Here is an 11,523-nt window from a genome sequence, read left to right as displayed (position 1 = left end):
GGCCAAAGCCGCCGAGCCTCCGGCCGCCCTCACTCCTCGCGCCCCCTCCGCTTCCCCGCCCGGCCCTCGCGCTACCTGGGACCCTCGGCCCCACCTCCAACCCCCGCGCGGCCCAGGGACCGCCGCCGCCGGGCCCCGCGGGCAACTGTGAGGACGTTTCCAACACCCCCATCCCCCACCCAGGCCTGGCTTTTCTGAAGCACTGATCCTCCAGGTGCAGGACCACTCCCTCCTCGCGCTGGTACCTGGAGAAGTGAAAAACCCTATCCCAGCTCTAAGCTTAAATCGGCTTCCCTGTTCCACATCTCATATTCCCAAAAGTTTACTCTCAGAACGTCTGCTGTTGTAGTTTTACACGAAGTTGTGAGACTGTTTGATTAATTTACGTCTCCTCTACCAGGCAGTGACCTTCCTGAAGGCAGGGCGCCGTGGTTCTGCACACTACCGCGTCCCTGCGCTTACCACACGCTTCTGGTTCATATGGTAGGTGCTTAACAAAGCCTGTTTGAATGAATGAACAAGTACTTTTGGGTCCCTGGTGGAGCACCCTCTGGAAGTTCACTGTGGACCCTCCTTCCAGCTAGGTGGGCAAATGAAGGAATTCACAGGATCCCACTGCACCTTGGCAGCGCAGGCCTGTTCCCGGCAGCTTGTCCTCCCTGGAGGGGAGCAGAACTTGACACCTCAAAATATGCCTCTTTGGCATAAGGATTATTTTTAAGAAGCAGCAGACAGGGGAGAAGCTCTGAAAAGTGAGTAGAAGTTACGCTTTTGTAAAAGATATTTACATTTATAAGGGAAATGTCCATTTGTAAGGTACCTCTCTGTACCAGGAAGAGAAGTGTTACTAAATGTCTAGAAACTCTTAGTTTTCCTGGGTATCTCCCATGTATACAGGAAGTATACATGTTGTTAAACTTCTGTTTCTTTTTTCCTGTTAATCTGTCTTTTATTATTTACTCAGCCAGGAACCTCAAAGGGTGAGGGAGAATTATTTTTCCTCCCCTACTTCCTCAACTCGTTCTCAGCTCAGTTTCTCTGCTTCCACCCACCCTTCTCCTTTAGTGCAGCAGTTACCCTCCAAATCTTCTCCCCAGATGCTCCTGCCCAAGAATTGTTATCAAACTGAAACTACTTGAGTTTAACTGAGAGATGTGATCAAAATTTAAGGCATTGGCACCATTACCAGCGATCAGTCTGAAGTTCTCATCACAGCTTTTACTGTGACATTCACAGGTCATGAAGGTTTTTTGGCTGAATCTCTGTGGTATTCACAGGTCACGACTTCAGGCTCACAGTTTTTTAGTTGGTCATATTTTTTATTCCCTTTTTGGTGTTCCAGTCTTAGGGAGATCATTTGCTTGGTGGTTAGCAACTGACAACATGCATTTAAAGCTTTTAAGAGAATACAGGAGGCTTCCTTCGTGGCACAGTGGTTAAGAATCCGCCTGCCAATGCAGGACACACGGGTTCGAACCCTGGTCCAGGAATATCCCACGTGCTGCAGAGCAACTAAGCCTGAGCACCACAACTACTGAGCCTGTGCTCTAGAGCCCGTGAGCCACAATTACTGAGCCTGCGTGCCTAGAGCCCATGCTCTGCAGCAAGAGAAGCCACTGCAATGAGAAACCCGCACACAGCAAGGAAGAGCAGCCCCCACTCACCGCAACTAGAGAAAGCCTGCGTGCAGCAACGAACACCCAACACAGCCATAAATAAATTTATTTTTTAAAAAAATAGAGAGAGAGAATACAGGGCACAAGGAGACTACTATAACGATTATAAGCAGGACAATTCCCAATGTCTAGAGTGCACTTCAGAGCCATGGTCCCCAAGACCCAAAGCAATCAAAATCAAACAAGTCAAAGAAAGACCCCATTAGAGGAGTCACCTTTTTAAGCCAAGTGGCTTGTTCAGTAATTTTTTTTTTTTTTTTGGTTTGTGGTACATGGGCCTCTCACTGTTGTGGCCTCTCCCGTTGTGGAGCACAAGTTCCAGATGCGCAGGCCCAGCGGCCATGGCTCACGGGCCCAGCCGCATGGGCCTCTCTCTGTTGTGGCCTCTCCCGTTGTGGAGCACAAGTTCCAGATGCGCAGGCCCAGCGGCCATGGCTCACGGGCCCAGCCGCTCCGCGGCATGTGGCATCTTCCCGGACCAGGGCACGAACCTGTGCCCCTTGTATCGGCAGGCGGACTCTCAACCACTGCGCCATTGGGGAAGCCTGTTCAGTAACCTTATGCAGCTGAGTTTCAACTTCCCCAGAAGTGTTAATTTAGGTACAGTGGGTGGTGGTGGCCATAGCACAGATACCTCCTTGTTCAGCTAAAAGAAAATCAAGAACAACTTTGGCTGGAGAGTCTAAGGATTTTTGTTGGGCAGGTATTAGTTTAGCAGCACATTCAGGAAAATCTTTAAGAGTTAAGGAGAGACTTCTGATCACAACCTCATCTGTACTCACTCCTAACCAGGAGTAGAGGGACCTGCCAAAGGAAGCAAGTCCTGAATCATGAAGGCCTCCTGGTAGGTCCTTTCTAATTTGATGATGTAAATTCAGGGAAGTTGACCCAATAAAGTGTCTTAGTTTGTCTATGAACAGTCAGGGGCACAGTTAGATAACCTAAAAGGCATTGCCCAGTTATGCACTAGCCATCCAGGCATTCCTAGGCCCAAGGAGAATGACAACCACCACAGACAAAGATTAATTCTGTCAGGGCACAAACCAATTCTGCTAATGTGGCACTATTAATGGACAGATCAGAGTTTTTATGACAAAACCAGCAGTCTGAAATGTTACCCCCCTTAGCAATGGCCTGGGACATATGGATGATGGTGTTATCTTTCCAGACCAATGGCAGAGTAAAGGAAAGAAAGAAAAGAAGTAAGGGTTTCAAGTTTAGTTAAAGTAGGAAGTCTTGATCTGATGTCTTAGGTGGGAGAAGTTTACATCAATGTCAGCTACCCCTCTTCTTTGTCAATTTGATTTTGAGGTCTCCAGCTGGTGTGCAGTTCCTAAAATCAGAAGGAGCCCTTTTTAATTAGGAGCTGTGGACCCAACGTTCAAGTTCCTGAAGTTTGGCTGCCATCCGGGTAAGACCTGGTATAGTCCCTCCCAAGGAGTTTCAAGGGCATTCTGTTAGTGATTATTAGGTTATTAGTGATTCCAAATTAGAAGGGTGGGAGAAAATTGGAAACATTCGTTTGGAGAGTTGTAGCCAGATATTTGAGGAAACTAGAAGAATTCAGGATCTAGTTTAGTTTTCAAGTATATTACAAAACCTCAAAGATAATTAACAGAATTAGAATCTAAAACATTATGAAAACATAATTTTTCTCTCTACAATCACCCCATTTTCCCCCAAAGACAACACAACAATTTGTTTGAATTCAACTTGGCCTGATTAGTTACATAAGTGCAACAAGAGTAGTGATTGACCATATAAACTCTTTTTTAAGACTGCTTTACTAGGAGTTTCAGATTGAACTCTTAAAAGCCTCTGAAGCCAGGAAGCCAAGCCAAGGATTGCCATCAGATTTTACCCGAAAAACCTATAGTTTGGGTGAATTCTCCTCTTCTCAAGGTCCTGAAAATATCCTGGGGTTCCTGGACCTGCCAGGAAATGACCTTCCTTACTTACATGGTAAGGCTGCCAGGAACCCTGTAAGTAGAGTACCAAGCCAATTTTTCCAAGGGGCTTTACTGGCTTTATAAAGTCAACCTTAGTTCCTTAAAGCTACCTAGTCATATCTGAGTCTATGCACATCTCTCTTAACTATGACATTTCAGTCAAAGCCTTGATAATGTAGCCAGCGTTTCCAATTGCATCCTGTTACAAGGAGAGAAGATTTTTATTGAACTTATGCAAATAACTAATCATATTGCCATGAGAAGAATATTCAAGAGTTTCTGAATTCTGACAGGATCAGGTAGGGAGAAAAAGTACATGTTTCATCTTTGTTTACAAAGGTATATGTTACCAAATTGCTGTAAATCATAGATAGCTTAAGAAAAAAAGGTTTTTCTTAAATTTAGAAAAAGAAAACATTAAGGGACCAGCAATGTTGCAAACAAAAAAGTCGTAAAATTTTTCATTCTCCTCCTCAGTTACTCAGTCCCATGTAAGTAATACTTGTTCTGCTTGAATCCAGTTTTTCCATTAGTTCTGGAAATTCTTACCTTGTTCAGTTATATGCTCTTAAAGTTATCATAAACCTGTACTTACCAAAGTCCTTTCCATGAATCTTCTTGAAAATGACGTACTTTTGCAGCTGATGTTGAAGAATTTGCATAAGGCCTTTAAGAGCAAAATCTCTTTTCCAGTGTTTCCATTGATTACAACTGAACATCAATCCCTGGGGCAGCATTTTGATGACGGACACCTAGGAGGATGTAATAGGGGAGACTTAGGTGTTGTTCTAGATACCTTTTGTGTTTTTAGTAAGATTTTGCCATTTTTGTAGATATTTATAGCTTCTGGAACCATCGTTCTTAGACATAAAATAGGCAGGTATGCCAGAAGGTGGCATGCTTGACTCTTTGGAGCTTAAGGATCCTGTTATATTTTTAGCTAAGATTTTGGGTCTCTTGGAGCCAAACTAATACCTAAGAGGGATGTGCCACTGGGTTGGAGATTGTGTGGTGTTTTACAAGTGTACCTCATTGCATGGAAATTTTATTGAGGTTGGCATCAATCTAACCCATTCTATGACCAAATTATCCTAACATGGGAGTCTTTTGGTTAGGTGAGCACTCTAACAGGTTTTTTTGTTGTTTTGTTTTATTTTTTTCTAACAGCTTTTAAGTGCTCATCAATTTTTGTAACTTTATGGCTTCCAAGATTCCCATTAACAATAGCCTTTATCTACACTAAGCGAGACGAACAAACATGTGCATCTTAACACACCAGCAGCAACCAAGAGATGTTACTGCAGCTTGGCCAAGGAAAGTCCCTGTGTGCACCACCAACAATTCCCATGGAACTGGGCACTGGAAAAAGATTGAACCAGCAGACCCCAAACAATGGGGATCGCAGACCGATTCCAAACAAATGAGGAGCTGCAGCTGCCACCAGCAGTTCCCAACATGGAACCTGGGGAAGGATTCCAAACAAATATGAAACTGCAGACCAAACCACCAGCAGTTCCCTGTGTGGAATCTGGGTACAAACCAACAGCTGGGATTTTCTGCTCAAGTGGGGGAATTGTCATCTGAACCAAGGGCTAGGGGATTGGGTTCTGGATGGAATCATCTGGTAGCTCAAGCTGACCTGCCCCAGATTGGAAAGTCAATTAGATCAGGAGCTTGACACAGAGAGTGGAGCTCAGAGCTGAGAGGAACTTACTCATGGCCCTTGGAAACAATGAGAGAGACAGAGAACTCAAAAGGGTTTTCAGGGACCATGCCTACATTTCCCGTTGAGTTGTTAACAAACCCCCTAAAGGTATAGATTAAAGGTTATACTGTTTATACTTGTGATATTGTGATTTATAATAAAATATATATATATATGGTCATTACCCCCATTTCTAGCACAGAACTCCTAAAACACTTGGAATTTCCTAAGTGATGAGAGCCATAAAGATATCTTTTGTTATGCTACCGAGTGACTGTGGGACTGCACCTAAAGATGGGGACTGGTCACCAGGAGAACCAACTTTATAATTAAAAGGTTGGAACTTTCATTCCTAAGCCCCTGACCTCCAGGGAGGGAAGAGGGCCTGGAGGTTGAATCAATTATCATTGGTCAATGGTTTAATCAATCATACCTATGTAATAAAACTTCCATAAAATCCTAAAGGAACTGGGTTTGGAGAGCTTCCAGGTTGGTGAAAATGTAGAGATTCAAGGAGAGGAGGGTGGCATGCTCAGAGAGAGCGTGGAAGCTCCACACCCCTTTCCCCATGCCTTGCCTTATGCATCTCTTCCATCTGGTGTTCCTAAGTTACATCCTTTTATAATAAACTGGTGATCTAGTGAGTAAACAGGTTTCCTGAGTTCTGTGAACCACACTAGCAAATTAATGGAACTCAAGGAGAGGGTTGTGGGAACCTCCAATCTGTAGAGAGTTAACAACCTGGGCTTAAGATTGGCATCTGAAGGGGGGATGGGGGTGGGGGACATCTTGTAGGACTGAGCCCTCAACCTGTGGAATCTGATACTATCTCCAGGTAGATAATGTTGGAGCACTGCTTGTTGGTGTGGGAAATCTCCCCCTCCACACACACTGAATTGGGTCTAGAACCTTTAATACCGAAGTCTTTAAAGTAAATCATCATGTAATAACAATAGCACACATATGCAAAGCTAAATGGAGAAGGGCCGGGAATTCAGCCCAAGGTCTTTTTGACCAGGTCCCCTTAGGCATCAACCTCTTTACAACAGGAAGAGGAAGGCCAGGATTCCTTCACACATTCTCCAAGCACAAAAACAGAAATCCAATTTAAAGTTCGTCTTCATTTTGCCTGGAATGCCCAGTACTGCAATTTTCATTAGTCCCACCAGAGAGCAACCTTTCTACACTTATGCTCCTACTTGGCAAGAACAGAACCACCTCGTGAAGCTTTCATGACCCAAATAAATTCCCCAGACTCTGCAAAATTACCCCACTTTTAAACCGTCTAGGTAGATCATTTTGAAAAGCCAACAAGATAACACGTTGGAAAAAGGCTTGAGGATTTGGGGTGAGGGTCTTCTTTGACCTCTAGCAATAAACCTGACACCAGAGATACTGAGGTGAGCGCCCGCACCATAGAGCTGTGGGTCCAAAGTTGCCCCAGTCAGGTTCTGGGAAGAGAGCACTTTCACTGGGGTGAAGGACCTGCAGGAAGTGGTCTCTGGCTCCATGGCCCTGTCTTTACACAGCCTTGGGAGAACTGAGTGTCGACTTTGTATCAGGGTGGTTCAGGGGCATGGCCAAGTCCCCTGCACCGGGCTAAGACAGGGAGCCTGAGGACTTCCCAGGCTGTTCCATTAGGGTACAGAACTCCCCTTGGGATCAGTGGGCTGTGATAGTTAGCACATCAGATTAATAAAAGACACCCACACACACCTCATTTAAGTGCCTTATGTACACTGCAGACTACTAGACCAGCATTACAGGGGCTGGTAAGAGTTGCATTACAGAAGAGTAGGAAATAAATGTTTTCCCTTTATAACTGGCCAGTGCTGTTTGCTTGTCTAAAGCCCTGCTTCAATGTAAACTCTGTTTATGGACCACCATCTTATCCACACGACCTGTTGCAGGATCCAAGTTCAATATTCGGCGACAGAAAAATAGTACAGTGCTTGGATGCACCCTCCTCTGGGCTGGATCTTCGCACAGCCTTGATCCCCACTTCTCTTCTTTGAGTAGGATTCAGGGACTGATGTCTCCCAGGCCCATCCTGGAAATACGGACAAGCCATTCAGAATATCTGTATTTCTTTATCTAAATCTGGTCTGCGAAAGTCTTTGAGTGCTAGAAACCATCTTCCAAATTAATTTCTTCTTTTAATCACTAAATAAATCTTCTGATACTAATTGTATGAAGCAAGGAGTAAGACACTGTTGGGGAAACCAATATGTGTACAAAATAAAGATACTTCCATTTATATATGATATATGTGTGTGTATCATATATATATATATTTATATATTTGTGTATGTGTGTGTGATGTAGCTGCAAGAGTCAAAAAAGAGGAAAACCCACCCACCAACCCACCAAGCAAATACATTACTCTAGGTCATAATATGTAAAAATCCTTTATTGTTGAGGCGTGGAGAGAGACATCATATTTTTAGGATGCTACAGAAACTCCAGGGCAATCTATAATCAATGCCTGCAGGGACTGGGGAGGCTCACTAAGCAGTTTCTACAGCGGGTGGGGTAGAGGGTTGGAGAAGGGGTCAAAGCACAGGAGTGTTACAAAGATGTGGGAGAGGAAGGGAAATAGGAGTGCGTGCACCTGGGGATTGGGAGAGGGGGACAGGTGTCTTCACGATGCAGCCCAGGAGTCCAGAAGTGGAGTGCTGAGGACCAAAAAAAGAAGAAATCACATCTCCGTCCTGTAAAACTCCCATCAACCACCCACTGGGGAGGCGGGGGAGAAAGGGAGGGGCATCTGTAAGGGAGAAGTAGAGAGAATGGAAGTCTTGACCCTCAGCTATCCCTGTAGCCTTCGAACTAGAGGACTGAACTCTCCTAGCCACAGGTGCATGCGTCTTCCCAGCTTCCATGTTTATCACGCTATGGTCTGAGGGGCCCATGCGGAAGGAAGTACTGACAAAGTTCATAGCATCCTGGCATCCCTATGAGCCAGGCATACACACAGCCCTGTCCAATGCACCCTGGCACTAATGCTCCCCTGGCCTCACTCAGTCCCTCCTCCTCTTTCCAGAAACCTCCCAGAGGAAGGACAGGCCCAGGGATCACTTCCTTTTTCAGCAGTTTCACATGAATGAGATAAGATGGCACAATGATCTGTGTTGATCCATCTCATCTAACCTCCTTTAAATGCCAGCCCCCAGGGACCTAGTGTCTATTCTTCCCAGCACCTAACAGGCTGAGAATGCACCATCAGTGGTGAGGTTATGAGGCAATTATGGGCCTGGTCCCTCTGAAAGAGCCTACGTTCACCAGAAAGCATTAAAAGTAGATTTCCACAATGCACTTGTTTCTGCCATTTGTATAAAATACTATGGCAAAATTGCACTGTAATTATCTTTATGGTTGATGCATAAAGTTGGGGAGTGTATATCATCCAGATATAGCTGCCCGTATAATTATCTGACCGTCAGCAGGACTGAAATAACAATCTAATGAGAGCAAAATGATACAGTAAGTACCATGTAATCAGTGAGTTACGGTTATTACGGCTTTTTGTACCCTCTCACCCAACACTGAATGGGGGGCCAGACCCGGTCTCTGGGCCCGGAGAGTCACACACAGGCAGTTTCATTGAGAGCCTGCTCCTGGTCCTTGGGGCTCCCTTGAGACCAATGAGTGTGGGTAACGGGGCAACAGAGAGAGGGGCAGGAGTCTCTGTGAAGACTGAGCCTTCCTGATCCCTCTCCTCTTCTCCCCTGACACCTCCAGTGGAAGCCAGTGCAAAGAAAGCCATCAGTGAGCTGCTATTGCTGTGTGTGGGAAGATGGTGTCGAGGCGGACGGTTCCATGTTTTGACAAGACACTTCCCCGGGGGACTCACACTTGCATACCAAGTGGAAGAGCTGTCAGCCCACATGGGCCCAGGGTCCAGCCCAGACAACTCCAGGCAGACAGACCGGAGCCTGCCAGGGTCAACACTGGGACCTTCCCCACACCTCCCAGACTACAATCACAATAAAGCCAACACACAGCACTGTGTGCCAGGCACTGTTCTGAACACTTTACCTAGATTCAAAACCACAGCCCTGCAAGATATTACTATGACCCCTGTTGTTCAGATGAGGAAATTGAGGCACAGAAGGGTTTTGTAACCTGGCCAAGGGACACAGCTAGTGAGTGGCAGGATTCAAACTCAGGCTGTGCTCATATTCATTACACTGCACACAGCGATTAAGATATAGTTTCCAGCTACTCCCCATTAGATTTCAGAGTTTGTTGCATTTCTTGCTAAATCACCCTTGCAAATAACTATATAGTGGACCCGGTAACCCGAGATTCTGAATGATCTGAATGGCTTCAGCCTGCCTGGGAAGCAAAATGCTTCACCTGTGAATAGATGTGGTACCTGTAATTATCAGATGATGATCTCTCCACCTTTTGCACAAATCACAAGAATGGAGTCCAAACAAGAGAAGCTGCTCATCAAAGAAACCCCAGGGGAAACCCCTCCCTTGCCATTTCCTACCACTCAGCCATAAGCGGGGGTCCATGAGACTGGAAAGAGATGAGAAACAGGGTGTGTGTGTGTGTGTGTGTGTGTGTCTGTGTGTGTGTGTCTGTGTGTGTGTGATCACAGGCAAGCACACACTTCTAAGTGTCAGGCACTGGTAGTGTATTTAGGCCATTAATTATGAGCATTAATACACATAGCATCAGAGGAAATGCTCCAGTGCTCCTCCGGCAACCTACTCCCCCCACATACACACACACAGTCCCCTCTCCGCTCCCTAAGTACTTACTTCATTCCACATTGGAGGGATACGTGAAGGTGCCAAAGCTAGGGACATTCTCTTGGTTCATATCAATAGGATTGTCTGGGGTGAAGTAAACAGTGTAGTTAGGAGGGATTTTTCTGCATATGACCTTCACCCTGACCCAATAGCAAAGGGCTGGCTATGAAGGACAGCTTTGGAAGACAGAGCTGGGCAGTAGAGGGATGCTCTGTTTGGGAGATGGGGGCGGGGGGCGGGGGAGAAGCACAGCTTGCCTGACCCCCTCCCAGCTGCAGCAGAACTATCTTATAAAGGTCTCTGTCCTGCGCTCCCGGGGAGGGCCGGACTGCGGACCCAAGCCGATTGGGTAGAAGGGGCAGAGGAACCCTCACTGTAGCTAAGAAAAGTCGTGTCTTGCCCTCTGGTGACAAATACGAAGCAGCTGACTTCTGCTACATCTTTGCCAGCTCCCTAGCCCTTCCACCGACCTCCACGTGTTCCTACCTGGCTGGATGTTCCTCTTGCCCATGAGACCCACAAAGAAGTCATGCATGTCACCTGCAGAAACAGGGCCGACATTTTCAGCGGTGATAGTGAGGGGCTGATACATTTCCCCAGACACGTGTCAAGACTTCTGAGGTTGGGCTTCTGGTCTCTGTTTCAGTGTCTCACCACAGCTTACTCCCCGCAGTTAGCAGGCTGTCCCCTAGGCCCACCCTCTCTGTCTACCTCTCCCTCCCCCACATTTCGAGAACTCTCTAAAATTCTCCCACCCAACAGGTGCCTGGCTTAGAATCTTCACAGCCACCAAGAGATCCTCTTGGTTCCCACTAACCTACCAGTGGAGGGAGACTCCACCGTGCCCCGCACACCTGCTTCCTCTGGCTCTCAGCGGCCTCTCCCATTCAGGAAAGGCTGGCTGAGCAGTTGCAGCTGGCATGTTGTTTGCGCCAGCTGAGCCGGGGCCAGCCGAAATAGTCACTGGGCCCTGTGCCCATGGAGCTCTAGGCAAGTGGTCAGCAGAGATCAGGAGGGAGAAGAGGCTACTCACGTTTCTGGGGAAGTGACGACTCCTTAGGACCTGTGAAGCAAGAACAGGCATGTAACTGGGGAAAGGAATCTGCAAAGTGATGATTAGAGGGGCTTCAGATCACAGCCCTCAATAATTCACTAAGCCATCTCCAGTCTCCTTCCCACTCGAAGGGGTCTCCCAGGCCTATTTAATCTTCAGAATCCTGCCCCACATGCCCCTCTGCCCGGGGCTGCTTCCTACCCACGCTAGCCTTGCTCAGCACTTTGAGCAATCCATCTAGGGAGACTGAGCGGCTGTCATAGAGTCTCCGGAGCAACGACGGGGGCAGCTGGTAGAGATTCGAGTCCTTCTGGGGAGAGAAACAAAGAGGGCTGAGGAGGAGGCTCACACCCAATCCACTCACTCTTTACCCCCA

General features: G+C 46.7%; 1 protein-coding gene across 1 annotated transcript in view; it reads right to left on the bottom strand.

Annotated features, from left to right (window-relative positions):
- Window positions 1–7,715: 7,715 nt before the first annotated feature.
- TAC3 (tachykinin precursor 3) overlaps window positions 7,716–11,523 on the bottom strand; it is a 7,629-nt gene continuing 3,821 nt past the window's right edge. The window contains exons 3-7 of the mRNA XM_007467691.1: window positions 11,349–11,457; window positions 11,127–11,156; window positions 10,580–10,633; window positions 10,103–10,177; window positions 7,716–8,005 (exon numbers count right to left, since the gene is read on the bottom strand). Coding sequence (XP_007467753.1) covers window positions 10,104–10,177; window positions 10,580–10,633; window positions 11,127–11,156; window positions 11,349–11,457 — 267 coding nt within the window. The 3' untranslated portion in view covers window positions 7,716–8,005; window position 10,103. The remainder of the gene's footprint in view (window positions 8,006–10,102; window positions 10,178–10,579; window positions 10,634–11,126; window positions 11,157–11,348; window positions 11,458–11,523) is intronic.

Source organism: Lipotes vexillifer, unplaced genomic scaffold (genome assembly GCF_000442215.2).
Source record: "Lipotes vexillifer unplaced genomic scaffold, Lipotes_vexillifer_v1.1 scaffold387, whole genome shotgun sequence".
Taxonomy (NCBI): domain Eukaryota; kingdom Metazoa; phylum Chordata; class Mammalia; order Artiodactyla; family Lipotidae; genus Lipotes; species Lipotes vexillifer.
Note: the sequence above shows the minus strand (reverse complement) of the source record. Positions and strands in the feature narration are given on the sequence as shown.